Consider the following 20,715-nt stretch of genomic DNA (forward strand, 5'->3'; position numbering starts at 1 on the left):
TTTCTCTTTCCGCTACCATCAACAATACGGGGCTTTACTGTGGTTCCAGAAGAGTCCTCTACAGGAAGTAGGCACTTACTAAAAACCTTGCTGACTGTCTGAAATGGCACATGAAAACTAAAGCAGTCTCATGAAGAAACAAAAGGTTGTGTCTGCCAGTTAGAACCTGGAGAAATGTAAAAAGAGTTCTACATCTGATGCTAACACATCAAAGTAAGAATTCTTTTAAATAATCACCAAATGTGATATCCATTTCAAAAACTAAAGGCAAGATTTGTAAAAGGGCTTGTAAAGATTTTTGGACAAGATTCTTAGACAATTCTTGGACAAGATTCTCGGACAAGAACACTACCTTCACAAAACAACATTTTGGTCATGTTCTAAATTAGAAACATACGGACTAATTTTTCCTCAAAATATAAAATTTCACATTTAAAGAGGAATATTGCTTAGAAAAATGTACATTTTTGAGCAAACTCAAAACATTCCCATGGGGGTGGGGGCAGTCAGAGGTCTGAAATACTAAAACTGAAAAAACCACTAGATAATTATCTACCCTCTAGTGACATGTTTACCATGCAAGGCAGTGTTAGCACGGAAATTAGAGTGGGGACAAGACAGGGTATGCTTTTTAAAGTAATGAAGGCTTAAAAAAAGATGTGAAAATACTGACCGATTTGTTTACTTGTGAGAGTATTTATTTGTGTATAGAAAGTGAGGAAATGGTGAATGAACTAGAGGAGGGGGCAAAAGGCAACTGATATGCAAAGTGAAGACAGAACAAAATACTCAAAACATTAAAAAATGCTTACATATGTCCAAAGATCTACATCTGGAAAACTCACATACATTATATGTAATATGTTCAGTATATAATTTTGTGAACTTAGGCAAGTCACCTAAGTTCTATATAAAATGAGATGATTGAACAAAGGCTCTTCCTACTTTTAAAATATTCCCATCGTTCTGTGCACAGAAGAAAATATACTCATTTACATTTTCCTCAGGGAGTATTTTAAACTTTAACAATTCTCTTTTTTAAGAAATTAAGGAACTATCAATATCAAACATACACTAAATTTGCAAAGTTTTTGCTTCCAAAAGTAGTACAAAATTCTACCTGGGCATGGAAGAGTGATAAGCTCCTGACAGTGTGTAAAGGGATCAACACTTTCACCAGAAACTGTTTGTGTTCTGCCTTAAGAGGTAAAGCAAAGCCATTGATAATACTAGGAAAAAGAAGAGACACAAATTAGCAATGTTACCACAATCTAAATTGAGACACACTGTTCTTGTGAGGTTGGTTAAACTTAATCAGTTTATGTTTGTAAAGAGCAACCTAATACTGATCCCAGTGACATTCAAAATTTCTTAGTTACTTCAAAAAATACATTTAAGTAGGGAGGAATTAAGGGAAGAAGAAAATTTGCCTATGATAAGCCAACAAAGGCTCCTGTGCTCTTAAAATTAGTTGGATGCTTCCCCAAAGCTCTGTATCAAAAACCCTTTATTTTCCTTCCCTTTTCCTTCTCTAAATAATTGCCTGCCTTGCTCACTTCCTCTTTAAATCTGACTCTTTCCATTTCCAGACATCATTCCTTCTCATGCCTGAAATCTCTACCCAGGCTAGGAAAGTCACTGAGAGAAAGCCATGTGAGTACACTTTCCTTTTCTCCTCATATTAGGAGGAAAGGCTAAGTAAATTCATTGTCCAGTCACATGACCCTTCCTTCTGTATAGAAACTTACATAACAGCTATGTCTTTCCAATTCATTCCACTACTCTAGGCAGCAGCTGTTCAAGAACTACACCTGGGTACACGCAGTTCCTTTGAAAATGACAATCTTTCCAATTTACTATAAACTTGCCTTCAAGAGATATGACAAAGGACAGAGATAGTCTAGAAACTAATGAACCTAAGATGTTTTGGAGTACCTGGCCTGACTGCAATTAGATGTATCATTTCTGTAGTAACGAACGCATTGTTAGCTTTTCCAGTCATTCCAGTGGAACTAGCAACGCGTAATTGTGGAACAAAGGAAACAGGAAATCATGTCTTGTAGAGTCAGTTGGGGGACATGCTAATAAGCACCAATGAGAGCGACCCGATGTACACACAGCAAGAGATCTAGGGCAGCAGTTCCCTGTGCCACCTGCACCGAATTGTATTCACCTGAGATTAGCAAGTAGCTAAAAAGTGCTTACCTTCCTAATATTTCCAGCAGTTCAGCTACACCATTGAAGTGTTCTGTTTCATAAACAAACCTTAAAAAAGAAAAGGAAAGAAAGGCGGGCGGGGGTGGGGGGCAGAAGGAAATCAGTACACTGTGTTCAAATATTTGAGGTTTATTTAATACTTGCATAAAAAACACCAACTTTGCTTCTTCTTCTTCTACCCCCACCCTCCACTTACCTTAGAAAAATATTGTTAATCTGTTTTCGGATAAATGCTCTAAGACCAAGAAACTTGCCATAAATTCTGTGTAAGACTGTTTTTAAGTAGTCCCGTTCCCGAGGGTCTTCACTGTCAAATAGCTCCAAAAGCTGTTGTAAATGAAATACAGTATGGCTGTCAAAGGCAGTGAAGGATTTAGCAATTCCATCTCTCATTATTTAATATCCCTTCCTTCCTTCCTCACAAGTTTATTGAGTATCTGTATGTGCCAGGCATAGTGTTGGTCTTTAGGAATAGAGTAATAAATAAGTCAGACGAGGGGCTTATGTTCTAGCGAAGAAACACATAACCGTAACAGCAATAATAATAATAATAGCTAACACACATGTGGCACTCCTATGATCATCAGGCAATTTTCAAAGTAATCTACGTGTATTAATCCTCTCCATGAAGTAGTTTTATTCCCATTTTTCAGATGAGGAAAATGGGGCACAAAAAGGTTAAGTTGCCCATGGTCTCACAGCTAATACGTAGAATTTGATCCCAAGTACTCGGAGCCCAAAGTCCATGAATTCAACCACCATACTATGCCACTGAGCTTATATTCCAAATATACAGTTAAGATAAGCCTTCAGCTCTACCAGAACATACAGGTAAATGAAACAATCTAAACCAAAACACACACCAAAAAATTCCCAATGATACTGTCAATGTTCTCTTTCTAAATCTGGATTCTTGTTACATAGGTGTGCTTCATTCTGTAAATATTCGTTGAAGTGAACATTTATTATTTCTGTATGTTTGTTACACATGAATAACACTTTTAGTTCCCAATCATTTGTAATCTAAAGTTAATAACTGACTCCTGATACATCACATCTGTGTTCTCATAATGAGACTCATACAGCTAGTCCAAAAGAGGTAACAAGCTAAAGTCTTAGGCCAAATGAGATTCAACCCAAACCCTAGAATAAAAAATTCCAGCTGCTTTGTTTTTGCAGAAATTGACAAGTTGACCCTAAAATTTATATGGAAATACAAGAGACCCAGAAAAGCCAAAATAATCTTGAGGAAAAAAAAAACAAAGTCGGAAGACTCATACTTCTCAATTTCAAAACTTAGTATTATGGAGCCAAAGCCATAGTAATCAAGAGAGTGTGATACTGGCATAAGGACAGACGTACAGATCAAAAGAATAGAATCGAGAGTCCAAAAATAAACCATCACAGTTACGGTCAACTGATTTTCAACAAGAATGCCAAGACATTTTAATGGGGAAAGAATAGTCTTTTCAACAAATGGTGCCAGGACAACTGGGTATCCACAATCCAAAAGAATAAAGTTGGACTCCTACCTCATACCATATACTCAAATTAACTCAAAATGGATAGTTAACCTAAAGGTAAGAGCTAAATCAGAAAACAATTAGAAGAAAACATAAGAAACAAGTCTTTATAACCCTAGATTAGGTGATGGTTTCTTAGATATGATACCAAATCATAAGCAACAAAAGAAAAAATAGATAAAGTAGACTTCATCAAAATTAAAAACATTCACACTTCAAAGGACACTATCAAGAAAGCAAAAAGATGACCCACAGAACGGGAGACGATATAGTTGACCCTTACCAACTTATAATAGGTCCACTTATACACAAATTTTCTTTGGCCTCTGCCACCCCTGAGACAGCAAGATTAAACCTTCCTCTTTCTCCCCCTCAGCCTACTCAATGTGAAGACAATGCAGATGAAGACCTTTATGATGATCTACTTCCACTTAATGAATAGTAAATATATTTTCTCTTCCTTATAATTTTAACATTTTTTTCATTTAACATTTTTAAGTTTCGGGGTAGTCAAAAGTTATACAAGAATTTTCAACTGTGCACTACCCCAACTCCTGTGGTGTTCAAGGGTCAACTGTATTTGCAAACTTCTGATAAGAGACTAGTATCCACAGTATATAAAGAACTCTTAAAGCTCAATAAAAAGACAGTCCAATTTAAAAATGGACAAAGGATTTTTTTAATAGACATACCCTAAAGAAGCTATATAAATGGCAAATAAACACATGAAAGGGTACTCAATTGCATTGATTATTACAGAAATGCAAATCAAAAACAGCAAGGAGATACCACTCATTGGATGGCTGTGATAAAAAAGAGGGATAATAAAAAGTGCTGGCAAGGATGTACAGAAATTAGAACCTTCATGTATCGTTGGTAAGAATGTAAAATGATGCGGCTACTTTGGAAAACAGTTTGGTGGTTCCTCAAAACTTCCAGGGTTATTATATGACTAAGCAATTCCACTCCCAGCAGAGCTGAAAACACGCATCCATATAAAAATTTGTATACAAATGTTCATAGTAGCAATATTCATAATAGTCAAAAACTGAAACAATCCAAATGTCCATCACCTGATGAATGAATAAACAAAATGTGGTATAACGGAATATTATCCACCCATAAAAAGGAATGAAGATACATGATATAACATGAGTGAGCTTTTCAATATCATGCTAAGTAAAAGAAACTAGACAAAGAAGGCCACATAATATATGATTCCACTTCCACGAAATATCCAGAATAGGCAAATCCATAGTGACAAAAGGAAAATGGGGAGTAATGGGTATGGGTTTCTTTGGAGGATCATAAAAATGTTCTGCAATTAAACTATGGTGATGGTTGTAAAACTCTGTAAATATACTAAAAAACAGTAAAGTAGAAACTTTAAAAGAATGAATTTTGTGGTATATGAACTATAACTCAATAAATCTGCTACCTTTTTAAAAATGATATTGGTAAGTTCCTCTGGATGAAAAACAAACTTAGAGATTGGTTTCAATTTTACTGAGGTTTTTATGCTCACCATTAATGCAATAATGCAAAACTCATAGTTCTAATATCTTTATAGCAACACATTTCAAGAATATACAGACAGCACACAAATGAAAGCAGAAACCATCATTATTGAGAAAGCTATCAAGACATATTTAAGCTTGACTTCAGGTGATTAAGACATACGGCTGAGACTGACAACAGAAGAATAACTTGATGGGCAACAATCAAATGTGCTTTTCTTTGAATGAAAGACTGAGTTATGGGCAAAAAAATAGCCCTTGAAATATGGCAGGAGGCACAAACTGAAAGACAGTCTTCAAAAACAGGCCAGTGAGACAGGACACAATTTTTGGCTACACAGTGCCATCCATCACCCATCCATTCATTCATTCAAAAAATGAGTATTTCAAGTAAATATTTATTGTGTGTCTATTAAGGGCCAACCAGTGGGCAAGGTGCCAGGGATACAATGATAAGCAAGACAGAGACAATCTCTGCTTTCTCAGAGCCTATTCTAACGGGGAGATACAGGTAAATAAACGGCATGATAAGTGGTTCAGGACGTTGTATAAACAGATAGCAGACACATCGACTCGATCTGGAGGTAGAGTGATCAGGGAAGACTTCTAGAGGAAATGACATCCAGGCTAACCCATGAAGAAATTAGCAGTTAGACAGGGGGCACCAGTGTTCACAGCAGATTCAATGGTACATGCCCTTACTAACAGCCTATCCAAATAGAAGATGCTGTTAACATGTCTCTGCCCATTCAGCAATAAAATAAATAAATATATACTAAGTTACAGAGTTCTTTCTATGTGCCAGAAACTGTCCTCACTGCTGGGCATACACAGTGTTAAACAATTTTGGAGCCCACTAGGGGAGGCAATGAGCAAGTTAAAAATACATTTCCACAGGAAAACATTCTGTCTAGGAAAGAAAGGCATGTGGCTCCAACAGGCAAAAATGGTCCAATATAGACTCAATATATTTTTATCTATGACATGTTCAAAATGACATAAGATCTCTAACCCACCTGTCCCACTCCTTGTTAATGGAAATAATTAATCTCTTAAATTCTATGTTTTAATTTGGTTTCTATTTTTAAGTGTTGCAGAGTTTAATGAATAATCTGCAAATAATGTTAAGATGTTAAGAGAAGGCTTTTGGGCATGTAATGTTAGCTAAACTTGGATCAGTTATGCTTCTATACCGTTATTCTTGAGTTTAATGAAAACATAATAATTAAACAAAAATGATTTAACTAATGTTTTCATTAAGCTCTCAAAGAAAATGCATTACTAAGCACCTAACTTTGTTTACAAAGCCACAAATATTAAATGTGTCATGTTCTATGAGAAAGATGAATTGCAGCATTAAGCTATTTTTCTGCTGCTCTACAGAACACACTTTTGAAGATTTTATGTACGAGAGAAAAGAAGTAAGTATAAATAGTGCAAAGGCCAAAAAAAAGGGGAGTATGATGAGCTTTAATTTCTAAAACAAAATAATATGAAGTGTGCTTAGTCATAGATATACTCCCAAACACTCCCACAAAAAAAGCTATGAGAAATATAATCCTGTACCTGTAAATGCCAAGGTGGACTGTGCCATCCATAATATATAGTCTTCAAAAATAGGCAGTGAGACAGGACACAGCTTGTGGTCAAAGAAAAGAAGCTGGAGAATTTCCAAGGTGATTACAGAGCAAAGACAGACCTGTCAACATGCTGGCTTCAAGTTTACAAAAAAACAGCTTTCCTGAAGCTAACAAACAGGGATGAACTCTGTAATGATTTAGCCAAAGAACCCTTCTTTGAACTTCATAATTAATTACAGTAGAATGACAAGGGTGAAATGAAAAAGGCAGTAAGGGTCTTCCAGTTACACATGCGGGATTGAACCTTTCTCTTCTTGAAACCTCCCTGAAATGACAGTGAAAAAATAAGAACGGAAGAAAGGCACAGAGCAGAGAGGGTTGGAGAGCAAATTAGACATACTTGTAAACTTTTCAAAGATGGAAAGTGGATGACAACAGGTGACTATCTTAGGTTTCTTCCTTCTCCATTCTGCTAAGTGTTTTTCCATTCTGCAAGCAGGAAGGGAAGCCAACAAGAAGCAGGCCAATTCACACCAGAGAACCCTCAAAAGGCTTAAGAATTGAAGGCACCAGATATATTTGATAGCAAGGCTGTGAGAAGGAGCTAAAAGGAAGAGAACTGGTAGAGAGTTTGTAGAAGGAGTAACAATCCCCCAGGGATCCCTGTTCCATGGAGTGTACTGAAGATTTACAACCTAACTCTGGAGAGAATGAATGAGAAAGTATCTAGTCTTGAAGACAGTTAAGTGAAGCACTTATTTAAAATAATGGATTAAATAAAATTCTGTGTACTAAAGAGTTAGACCTCTTCCCTGACTGAGCTCCCAATCTCCCAATACCAGATGAGGCAGGAGGTTGGAAGGTCTTTTTCTGGGGAAACTGATAGCCTCAAGGGAAAGATCTATACATACACTTATATCTGAGGGTTTTCCAATGAAATGGCAAGGTCCCTGCCCAATTATCTTATGGAAGGTTACCAGCTGCCAAGTGTTAGCTATGCAAATATAAACACATAAGCATGTGCATACATTGTATACACACACACACACACACACACACACAGGTTCTAAGCAGATTTTTGTAGACTAATATGTAACTATGACTATGAAGTCAAGGATCACCAGATTTTCTAACATAAACAAACAATTATAAGGAACACATAGGAAACAGACATAATGCAAAGAGTACAAAAAAAACTGCAAAAAGGAGCTATAATATCTCCAGAGATAAATATACTGGATCCCTGAAACAAAAGCAGAATGCAATTACAGATGGATATTCAGAAAATAAAAAAGAGCTTTTGGAAATTCAAAATATAAAAAATAAGAAGTTCAGCAGAGGACTGGAACATCAAAATGAGCAAATTTACCCCTAAAAGTATAACCAAGAGACAGAGATAGTATATAAATGAAAGAAGACAAGAAAACTAGAGGCTTGATCCAGAAGGACTAACACATGAAGAACAGGCTATCAGAGAAACACAGAGACAGAAAAACAGAACACGAAGAAAAGAAAAACATCTGAGGGAGAATTTGATGGAATTTTTCATGAAAAAAAAAAAAATCAATGGATTTCAACATAGATATAGCCCATTAGGTGTTCTGCACAATAAATGAACAAAGACCCACACCAAGGAACATCACTTTCTGGACTTGGGGACAAAGAAAAGATCTCAGAAGCTTACAGAGATAACACATCACTATAAAAGATAAGGCATTCAGCTGGCACATGCCTTCTCAATACCAACATTGGAAGCTAGAAGACAACGAAACAATTCCTTAAAAAACATCTGAGGAGTATGGGTTCCAGCCTACAAGTTTATACCTAGCCAAAATGTCAGTCAAGTATGTGGGTAGAATTAAGATGTTTTCAGACAAGCAATCTCAGAACATTACATCCCATTCATGCTTTCTTAGGAAGCATCTAGAGAATATGTTCCACAAAATATGAGGAAGTTGAGCAAGCAAAACACGGTCTAGAAGAGTGGCAAAGCAAAGTCCCAGGATGACCACTGTGGATACAGCCTCGGGGAAGCAACCAGTACCAATTAAAGCAAGATGGCCTCCAGGAAGGAGGCGGGGGAGGAACTGACAGAGTAGCTGATGTATATACAGGCCATACTGAGAAGATCTGTATGTTGCTCTCAGGGAATTAAGGGACGAACTAGTGACCAATACATAGGAAAGCAAGCCAGCGAAAAATAAGGCAAATATTAATTCCAGGATTGTTTTTAAAGCTCTACAAGAAATGTAATTATGTGCCTCAAATATGAATAATATGTATACAGTTGTACTAATGTAAACACTATAATTTGATTTAATTAAATTTTGTGATCTAGCATTGGTGGTGGAGGAGGGCACTATAGGGGAAGATATATCATAGTCTATAGTAGAAAGTCAATAGATAGATAAAATCTAAAATGAAAGATCAAGAAATAGCAGTATAAGCATGCTATTTGGAAATATGGAGATAAATACACGGAAACAGCTTGAAGACTTGAGTGTGGTTACCTGCAGGGAATAGGACTCTGGATTGGGTAAAGATGAGGCAAAGGATTGCTATTTGTCATTAAAAACCATATAAATATATTTGAGTTTTAAGAAGACATGACCTTGTTGATTAAAACTATTTTAAAAAGTCGTTAAGAGCAAGACTTCAAGCAAAAAACCCACTTGCCCTCTACTACAATAAAGTAATTGCCCTGCACTAGTCCATGGAAAGTAATTTTAGAAAAGATCAGAAATCTTCTACTAGATAATCAATAAAATTGATATTCTAAATGTTTTCCATCCAAACTGTCACAGAGCACTAAAATCAGATGTCCATATTTCTGGCTTTGTTTGCAACTTTAGCTATCCTGCTACCTGAAAACTGAGTATCTTCCTAATACCTTCACCTTGACCAAATAATGCACATGGAAAAAGCCCAGAATGAAGAAACAACAGCCAAAGGTAGACTGACTCCAGTGAATCAGAACAACTCAAGGGAACCACTACATGAAATGAGGCGACCTATGGGCAAGCACCGAGAAAGGATAGTGGAGACAAGGGATGGAAAGGTTGCAATTGTAAGATTCTAGCAATTCTGACTTTAAAACCCCTATGGAAATGCAAAAAAAAACTTTCAAAGGTGTAAGGCATACAAATAGGAACAATTCTACCAGGTCACATGCTTTTATTTTCCTCCTAATTTCAGGCATTCTTTCCACAAACTAAAGAAGTCCACATTTTCCCCCTTGAGCATTCTAACTGATTCAAAAAACCTTGTGAGTTAAAATTTTAAGACAACCCAACCAATTTGGTCAGCATTTAAAGAAAGAGCTGTTGTGCTAAATGATGATGCACTCATGGGATGCAGGCAGGGACTACATAATTTGTGGGGCTAGGGCAAAGCGAACATGCAGTGCTCCCTGTACAGAAAGTATTAAGAATTTCAAGACAGAAAGGGCAGAGCATTGAACCATGCACAGGGCCGTCTAAGCACAGGGCCCAGTGCAACTGCACAAGTCACAGGCTGGCTCTGGATGCGCGGGTCAGAGCAGTGAAGCCCCTTTTTAAAGGTTTTTGAGTTACATGTTGGACAAGACAGGATCAAGTGATTTATTGCTAATTGGTAACCACTGATAAAACTCCAGGGAGAAATAACTTCTCTAAATTCTTATTTGCTATAGGTTCTGAAAGAGAAATGTAAACGTTTTGACATATTCAAGGAACTTGTTTGGAAAATAGTATTATTTTGTACTTTTTATTAGGGCTGAGATTCAAGGCCTTTTGGAATTTATTTCAGTTTAGAACTTAAAATTTTTTAACAGGTTGGTTTGTGTCATGTCCAATTTGTCTTGAGTTTTTAAAAACACAATAACAAAAGGTCACTTTTAAGGACAGGCTAAATGATTTACATAATTTGCATAATTTGCATGATAATTACAGTACCTATCAGCTAAATATAACTGCAAACGTGAAGTACAAATTACTAAATAGCAATCTCCAGCAGTACATATGTTTATGGGGATACTTGAATAGTATGTCTCTTAGCAACCACTGACTGCTTTTCAGATTTGCAGAGTGGTTGAAAGCAATCTTTAGAATATGCTGCTAAACTATTGCCACAATAATCCACCCAATGAAATAATTCAAGGTTTGGCAATTCATTTGGATCTAAAGAAAGGGCAGGGGGAGATCATAAAGAAATCATTTCCCCAACCATTCTAACATAGATGAAAATTATCTTTACTGAGAATAGACAAAATTGTTCCATAAGCCAAGATGAGTCTACACACTTAGAGCTATAGAACGCAGTTTACCAAGTTACCTACATCTAAAATCAACAGTATTACAGACACAAGCACACTGTGCAATGAAATTGACTATCTTTGATAAATCTCTGACAGCTTTCTTGTGTAAACATTTAAATGAGTACATAAAAAATGCTAAAGGTTATATAAGTCTAGATTTAATAAAAATCACAATGAAATTCAAGTGAGTCAGTCATACTATTCTTGAATAAAAAACAAGAAAACCCTTCAAGACCCTTGAATAAAAAACAGAACAGACTGTTTTGTCTGCCCCACACAAAAATCTGGATTTCCAGCTTTCTCTTGAAAAACCAGAAAATCTAGCAACACTTGGCTCACTTACCTAGAGGCCAACAGTTAACAGGAGTGGATTGGCAACAGGATGCAAGCTCTCTAAATCACCACAGTTTCCATCACTCCCTTTGCTTACACCCAGATGTCAATTTTGCCCTCTGCAAAAATTTAAATGTGCTATCACTGGTTTTCATGTAAGTTATATGCTCCTGGCACTAACACATTTACTTCCAACACTAATTGGAAGAGATCAGTTGGCAAAGGAGAACTGATGAGAATCCAGGCACACAGGAGACCACACGTAACAACTTAAGAGAACCCGACATTCTAAGAAGAACCACATAAGCAGAGTCCAAAGGGTATTAATGAGTTTTAGAATAAATAATTCATAACACACTAGGTAAGACACGATAGACTAACATTATATGATTTCACGGTCTGAAGTTATTAAAGAAAACACAGCTTAAGAAGGTTCTTAAACCTTCTTTATTAGAATTGATCCTGATAAAAACATTAGTGACAGAACCAGCATAACATTTACTGACTGCTTGCCATGTGGTAGAAATTGTTCTAAGTGTTTGTATAGGTATTTAGTTATTAATTCTCCGCAATCTTACAATGTAATTACTATCAAGTTATAGATATTTTGCATTTGCTTTCCAGATAAGGAAACTGAAGCAGAGTAGTTAGGTAGCCTGCTCAAGGTCACACACTAAAAAATGGCAGAGTCTGAATTCAAACCAGTTTATACACTTAACCACCAATCCATACTGCTTCCTGATGAATAAGAAAAACTCAAGGTATTGAGAAAGGCTTTTAAGTCAACACAGGAAGCTTTCCTTCAAGATTCAGATTTTAAAAGGACCTATACAAATGCCGAAAGGAAGGAAACACAACAAATATTGGGCATAAAAGAATGGTGCAGTCCTACAAAAATAGTCTTAGAAAAGCTGGTGCACAAAATCAGCTGAGGTCTGTGAAAAACGCAAGGCAATAAAATGAGACTGTACTTGAAGCTGAAATCTTTTTACTATTCTTATTGATTATAACATGTTCATTATTTTTAAATGCAAGGAATAGAGATATATTTAAAAAATAGTAATGATCATTACATAATCACGCCCTTCCAGACAATTAATACCAATTTGGTATATCTCTTTCCAAAACTGTTAATGGATATTGCTGTAGTCTGAATGTGTCCCCCAAAATTAATGTGTTGGAAACTTTACCACCAATAGTGTTAGAAGGTAAGGCCTTTGGGAGGTGTTTAGGTCATGAGGGCTCTGTTCTCAAGAATTGAATAATATTACTATAAAAAAAGGCTTTCTGGAGTGGGTTCACTCTCTAGCCCTTCCATGTTCTGCCATGTGAGGGTACAGTTAAGAAGGCCCTTACCAGATGCCAGTGCTTGATCTTGGACTTCCCAGCCTCCAGAAATACGAGAAATAAATTTCTGTTCTTTATAAATTACCCAGTCTTAGGTATTCTGTTATAGTAGCACAAACATACTAAGACAAAAATACCAACATTCGTTTTCCCTAAAATAACGCTAGCTCAAAAATTAATCTGTTCCATAAAAATGCATGTTTCACTTAAAAATAGATCATGTGTAGTTCTATCAAATGCTTTTTACTAACTGATGAATATTCCACTACATGAATGTCTACAGTTCAACTACCTCCTGAGAAACTTTTCTTTCCAATTTTCTAGTAATTATTAACAGTGATACATTCAATATCTTTGTACATATATCTTTATGTACATATCTGATTACTTCTCATGGAATTGCCGGATCAATATTTGAGTTGACAGACTACTATCAGATTTCTTCTTCTGAATGATTATACCAATTTTATGTATGTATGTATGTACCTATTTATTGATTGATAGATACATCATCTTACCGGTTTTATGGCATATTCAGAAGGGTCTTCTCTACTCAAACCTCTACTATGTTCCATTTTCCTGCTAAATTCCACATTGTTTTAATTAATGTACCTTTATAATATGTTTTATTATCTAATAGGTAGAATACCTTATTATTAATCATGTTTTTCAGAAATTTATTTCATGAACTCTGAAAATTTCAAATAAAAACTACTGGAATTTTAATTAGAACTACACTAAATATGTAACTCATTTGGGGATTATATGAATATCTTTATGATGGCAAGTCTTCTCATCTAGGGATATGTTACATTTCTACATTTATTCAAACCTTCTTTGCAAAATGTTATATTATGAGTTTCATATACACTTTTAAATTGTTTCAAAAGGTGGAGGTTTTAAAAAGCAAGGAAAAGCATGGGGGTGTGAAAAAGACCTGACTATACAGTGCAGATGCGGGAAGGACCTTAACTCAAGACAAATTAAGGCATGGTTGGGGGAAAAGAGGAAGATGGGGTGGGATGGGGGATAACAGGGTGAAATATGAGCATTAACCCCCCTCGGAGCCCTGCTCTGAAGATGAAAGTCATCAACAGATCCAAGAGATGGAAGGTAAAAAAGCAAAGGTTGTAAAAATGAGGAAGGAGCTGAAAATGGAAACTATATAGATGCACTTCACTATTTAGCTCTACAAGTTCACTAATGCCATGTGGCAGATGAATGGCATTCATTTTCATGACAAAGTGACAAGGCCTGTAGATGAGCGGAATGCAGTAAACACAAAGTCTTGGCTTTTATCATAGCATCTAACAAAGTCTCTATGCTCTCTCTCTGAACAAAATTAAGAAATGCAGAAAGGATGATAATATACTAGTAAATTTCTAACTGGTTCAAGGTTAGAATTCAAATATTACTGATTAATGAACCTGTGTAAAATCAGGGAATTTCTAAAGGCATGTCCCAGGTCTCTTCCTCAGCCCTGGCTAGTTGAACAATTTTAATCTATGACTTAGATGAGGCCAATAATTACAGATGTCATAAAGAGGGAAAGACATGGTGAATAAAGTAGGTAACAGAATAATGATCCAGAAAGACCTCCACAAATTGGGGAGAAATGATATTCCACAGAAATATATGCCAACTCCTACACTTAGATAAAAAAACAAAGTGCATAACAAACAAGAACAAGGAGGCCAAGTGTGATGGTACATGCCTGTAGTCCCAGATTCTGGAAGGGATGAGGCCTGCCTGGGCAACACAGCAAGACATCATCTCTTAAGAGAGAGAGAGAGACAAAAAAAAAAAAGGAAAACATGGCTTTACAGCAACATGAATAAAGCTCAATTAGAAGTCAGCTACAACCTCAAGCTTAAGATAGGTTGGCAACATCATACTAAAGCAAGAAATGGTAATGAGACTTTCCCTATAAGAAACCTAGAGTGCAGAGAAGGAAATGATAAACCCAACTCTAAGCTGCGTTGGGCTGCCCAGGCTTAGGGCACTGTGTTCAGATGTAGATGTCATACTTGAAGACAAATGGACACATCTAGAAGATCCTGAAGGCTTCAGAAACTAACAGATGAGAAAAGGTTGCGAGAACTAAGGCCTCATTCTGCAGCAGAGAACGCATACTGACAGCTGGCAGGCCAGATCCAGAAGGCAAACAGGCTTACTTCATCAACAGGATTTTAGTAATATCAGAAAATTTCATACAAAATCTGGATTTCTGTTTCTCTTGGAGGAGGGTGAGGGGAAGAAAAGTCTGGCAATAACTGAAGTAAAAGGAGTAGACAGAGACCCCTTTAATAGGAGCCAGTCTACATCCTATTGTCTGACACCTGTGAATGAGCCTATGAGCTTTTGAGTTGCAACTGCTGTTCTAGAGAAAAAGAGCCAAAGGGTAAAAACAAAAGCTGTCTTCTAAGACCTGAAAGACTACATCTGGGCTAGTGATATTCTAAGAGACTATTCTGGGGAGAATAAGGCCAAAAGGTACAAGGTGTGGGGAGGCTCAACACAAAAAGGAACTTCCTAACAAAAATGGAATAAGCTGCCCGTGTGGCCTTTCTTCACTGAAAAGGGGTCTCGGAGGAGACTGATTCCCTGGGTAAAGAACTAGAATATACAACCCAAAACGTCCTTTCCAAATCTGGGTTTCTCTGATGTTTCAGTCTTATGAGTTTTATCTTCAGTACCATCTACCATGGACAGCACACCGGGCTGGGCTCTGCATGCTTTTTGTGTAAGAAAAGCCCTGGCTGCATAGTAAGAGCATAGGATTTACCGATTCCATGTCAGCTAAACACGGGCTCTAATGGAGAATCACTATCTGATCCTCTCAGGCGTGTTAATTCACCATAAATATGAAACTCTATTATTTCATTAGTGTTGAGACATGAAGGCTATTCTTTCCTTGAAGTCATTCCAAGTTACAGTGAGGGGAATCCCAAAGAGGCATCATGACATAATACACAGAAAACCAGAAGAGGAAATATGCTTGAATAAACTGGATAATCTTTCTAGACCTCAGTTTATTCATCTATGAAATGGGCATAAAAACTTATCCATGTTTATTATACAAAATTCTTGGATAAATGAAATTAAATAATATACATAAAGGTACTCTGACAACTATACAGTGCTATACAAAGGCAACAGCTTTCCAATACAAAATGAGGATCTATTATGTAAACTTTCATTTTTCTGAAATGAACTTTGCTTCTTTGTTATAAGGACCTGTATCAATCTACCTATTTGCTCAGTGATCCATGTATTAACCTTTTTACCTACCTCTTTATCTCTATGTCAAACCTCACTTTTCCAGCACCTCCCATGTTAAGGAAGTCACGATTCACCAGTGTGTAACCAAAGTACTCTAAATGTGCAGTAGAGCACAGCTCAATGATCTGCTTCATGTGCCTAGGGGGAATAGGGTGTCCGGGTGCTAATGAGCCCCACAGGCAAGGCACCAAAGCTCCTTTCCAGCTCTGAGCTGACCACTGAACTTCGGGTTTAATTCCACTCAGTCACATACCCAGGATTTATAGGAGCCTCCATGGCCCTCAGCTCTCTGGAGCTCGCCTGCTGCTGGCACTCTGTTGGGTTAAGCCCTATGAGACGGCTGTGTTTTGAGTGTTAAAAACAGTCAAAATATTGGCGATGGCTCAACCTACAAGCCTCAAATTCTAAATTTATTAATTTAATTAGGGAGGGAGCAAAAAGAGGAAGGCCATCATGAAGGTTATCAGACTTTATCCAGGTAAGATCAATTTCCTGAAAAATTAATATTTTAAATTTGAAATTCTGCTGTTGGCTCGCTAGGAGATAGATATTTATTCTTTTCTACCTTAGGTAGCTCATATGTCATTCAGAAAGGAGCTATGACAGTCCATATACCAGTTTGACTCAAGTACCCATTTTGATACACGAATATCAATAAGAGGAGCAAAGACATGTTACCTAAAATTTCAACACCATGGAAGTACCCAAGCCTTGGTAAAAAGAAAGATGTGATCTATGGATGTAACATATAAAATAAAGAGTCACAAAAAATATGCTCCCTAAGAAGTTCTAAATGGATGGTTGAGAGGTTAATCCCTTTAGGGAAATTTAGAGGGTTAATAAGCTGTACTATTTACCAGCAGTGAAAGCTCACCAGTACCCTGGCTTTGATTATTTATTAAAGGTTATTTATGCTCTGCAGTCTGAGCTTGGCTACTCAGTTTTAACAGATCCATGCAATAGTTCTTTATGCAAATATGAGTTTTTAAGCTACATAAAGATCCACACAAACAAAGGTTACACAAATAAAATTCCTTTATAACTAAACTTTAGGAAAGAAAACCACAAGGACTTAGGCATTAGCATTCCTGTCTGTTTAAACTGTAATTAATTTCTACCACAAATAAAGATATACCTATTATTTTTAATGGGCAGTAATGGAAATTAACTTATGTATATTTATTTGTTTATAAGGTGATATAACTGTCACTGCAAAATTTTTTTTTAACAAACATCAACATAAAATGAGATAAAGTGTTAACTGAATAACAAATACCCACACCCACAAGAATATGCTTACCTGTAATACAAATTTCTGATCTATGTATTTTTTGGCAATGCTGGGTTGGAATTCTTGGCTTTCCAAAAACCGTATGAAAAATTCATATACAAGCTGCAACAAACAGATTATACAGTTAATTTCAAATTATGATTCACTGAAAATAGTATTAAAAACCATGAAAAGCCTATAATACTAAAACTGACAGGGATTAGAAAATTGATTAACATCAATCAACAAATCATGCTAGCCTTTCTTGTGGTTCACAATTATTGTTACGCTTTTTAACTTTTAAAATTAAAAACTAGAAAATACAACCAAACAAAGCAAATAAAAATCCACCATAGTCTTATTCAGAGACAACCACTGTTAACATTTTAATGTATATATACCTCTTTCTATAACATACCAATGTACTATAAAAATATCTTATACAGTTTTACAAACTACTTTTACCATTTAAACAATATATCATAAACAATTTACATCAACAATACCTAAGTAGCCATTAAGTAGTCCATTATACATAATTTACAATGAATAAGTCCATTATTCATAATGTAATCAATCTTCTATGCTTTGACATTTAAGTGATTTCTGAATTATTTCTCTATCATTATGCCACGATATGCATCATATAACATAGATCAGTGCGCATCTGTTCAATTAACTCATAAAGAAATATTTCTAAAAGTGGAATTGCTAGATCAAAAGACATCCAAACATTCAAGATTTTCAATACTCCTTGTCAAATTTCCTCTCAGAAAGCTGATGGCAATTTACACTCCTCCAACCAATATATGGTGGTGTGGCTCAATATTCTCATCTACAAAGAGGCAAACCTCAAATAACTGTTCTGATAAACAGTAGGAGATCACTGTTTATTCTCTTTGCATAATAAATTAATAGTAAAAGATACATTCGATCCTGGTGTAATATACAACAGTATATAAAAACCAGAACTTTGAAGAGAAAGGCACTGGGCTGGAAGCCCAGTTCTTTCCCTTACAAACTGTAAAAAATTTAGCAAGCTAATTTCTCTGAAACTATTTCTTCAACTTCATAATGTGATCATAACCCCTAAAATTAAATGTGATAATATACATAAAGCACAGTGACTAACACATAGCATCAATGTCACTATTCCTAAAACAGCATTTGCTAACTTTTTGGTCTCACTCCTTAACACTTAAAAATTAACAAGCACCTCCCCCCCCCGCCCCCGCCCAAGCTTTTGTTTATATGAGCTCTCTATATAAAAGATTAGAAATAAAAACTGAGAAAATTTTAAATGTTTTTATTATTACATTTTAAAACAATAAAATACATAATGTTAACATATTTGTGTGAAAAATAACTTTATTTTCCAAAAAAATTAAGAAGAGAGGTATTGTTTATAGTTTTGTAAATCTCCTTAATGTCTGACTTAACAGAAGATAGATTCTTATCTGCTTCTGTATTCAATCTGTAGTGATATGTTGTTTTAGTTCATGCATATAAAGAAAATTAAGTCTCACACAGACCTAGTAGTTGGAAAAAGGGAGAGTATTTTAATCTTTTCACATAACTGTGGATATTCTTTGATACTACACCAAAACTCCTATCAATGAACTTTTCATACTTTGTTACACTAAAATCTAATCGTTTGTCTTGCACTTTGAATGCATCTTTATCCATGCACAGTTTCCTAACATTATTCATTTGCCAACTGGAAAACATTGGTTCACTGAGTTATACAGACTTTCAAATGTTGGCGTATTATAAAGTATCTTTAAAAAAATTACATTCTTCAATATCTCCTATTTTACCCAAAAAAAGTCTTTAAGCTTTGGGAAGCTGTATACGGCTCAAGGTGACAGATACAAAACAGATACAAGTTTTCTAAATTTCTAATTTTAAATTTTGCTTGAATTCTCCAATTTTATCAGTGATAACAAATACTGTTAATTGGTTTCCTTGTTTTCGAGAAAGAATTCACCATATTCCCAAGTCTGAATAACCAGAGTTTGTTAGTCATTACTTCAATGTTTTATGAAAATCAGCTAGTTTAGCCTACAGATCAAAACAATCACGTAAGTGCCTTTCCACAAGAAAAGTGTTGCACTTCATGTGCAGAAGTGATTTGTGAATAGTTCCCATTTTGTCATGCGGAATATTTTTAAAATGTGTGCTCCAGGGTCAAAATTTAATAAAATTAATAATTTGTGTTGCTTCTTTAAGGATGTTCAAGTTTGACTGGCTTTTTTCTTAATTACAAGTATGTGGCAATAGTAAAGAATACAATGATAACTTGACCAGTTTGGCACAACTGCCTTGATTCCTGCTAAAGCAACAGCAGTTTTAACCACCATTGGCTTTACAACAAATAGTACAAATGTCAACATGGTGAAATGAGCAAATAACATATGTAGCACCACTATAAAATTAGTTCTGACCTTTCGGGGTTTCCCTACCCACCCACAGATACCACTGACTTAAGTGCTTCCTATGTATCAACCTTGCGGCTTCAGACTCTACTTAAAACTTAAATTAGGTATTCACATTAGTATTTTACCTCTTTATAAAATCATGTTTTTCTCTTTGAAACTTTGAAATCAGAAAAATTTCTTTCCCAATAATCTGGGTGCTGCCAAGTTTTATATGTTATTCTTCTAGTCAAAATAATGCCTGAGTCCTAACACCTCAGAGAATTGTTCTTTTTTCACTACACTCATCTTTCAACTCTCAGTTTTACAAATACAATGTCAGCCTTATTCAAATGACCCCATCAAAGTGGGTTTTATCCCTCTTTTTGATTCCCACAATATGGAGAGATTCTCATCTTCCAGGCCCGACTTGGGGGCCAGCAGGGCTTTCCAGCAGGCTTGGCAGAGTGCTCTCTCCTCTCTGGTCCCTTGAAAGCAGTTATGGCTTAAAATAGTTTGGCTGAAACACTTCAGACACATTTATTAATAAGTATAAATAAATGTTCTCTGCACTTAGGGAAACATTTTACCTCAGAATCAAAAATCTCTCAAGTTTCTAAAGGGAAAAATTGGGAGCTGGGGAGGAGACATTACTTTTCAAGGTCACACAAGTGAATTCTCCAAGGAACTGAGTAAAAAGATTTTAGCATTCCTCCTTTTCAGTCTCAAGTGTAATGCATTAAAAACAATTCCTTAATTGTAAAATGGAAGTCCCATAGAATTGTATTTACTGAAAAGGCAGGCCTAATTTCAGAAAATATGTAAACAAGAACCAATTCTTACATGTTCAATGAGTGCTCTCGACAGTACTAAAACCACCTCTCAGTGAAAATGGAAAGGTGACTAATTTGTGCAGTAAAAATACACAAAGGAAACAC

The 20,715-nt window shown here is 35.8% G+C and overlaps 1 protein-coding gene across 4 annotated transcripts in view; it reads right to left on the reverse strand.

Annotated features, from left to right (window-relative positions):
• The window catches only part of PPP2R5E (protein phosphatase 2 regulatory subunit B'epsilon), a 138,344-nt gene that overhangs the window by 17,047 nt on the left and 100,582 nt on the right, over positions 1 to 20,715 (reverse strand). For all 4 annotated transcript variants that reach the window (XM_069487370.1, XM_069487359.1, XM_069487349.1 and 1 more), the window contains exons 5-8: positions 17,394 to 17,486; positions 2,414 to 2,544; positions 2,206 to 2,265; positions 1,121 to 1,229 (exon numbers count right to left, since the gene is read on the reverse strand). In XM_069487370.1, the coding sequence (XP_069343471.1) occupies positions 1,121 to 1,229; positions 2,206 to 2,265; positions 2,414 to 2,544; positions 17,394 to 17,486 (393 nt within the window). The remainder of the gene's footprint in view (positions 1 to 1,120; positions 1,230 to 2,205; positions 2,266 to 2,413; positions 2,545 to 17,393; positions 17,487 to 20,715) is intronic.

The sequence above is a fragment of the Eulemur rufifrons genome, chromosome 2 (genome assembly GCF_041146395.1).
Source record: "Eulemur rufifrons isolate Redbay chromosome 2, OSU_ERuf_1, whole genome shotgun sequence".
NCBI classification, from domain to species: Eukaryota; Metazoa; Chordata; class Mammalia; order Primates; family Lemuridae; genus Eulemur; species Eulemur rufifrons.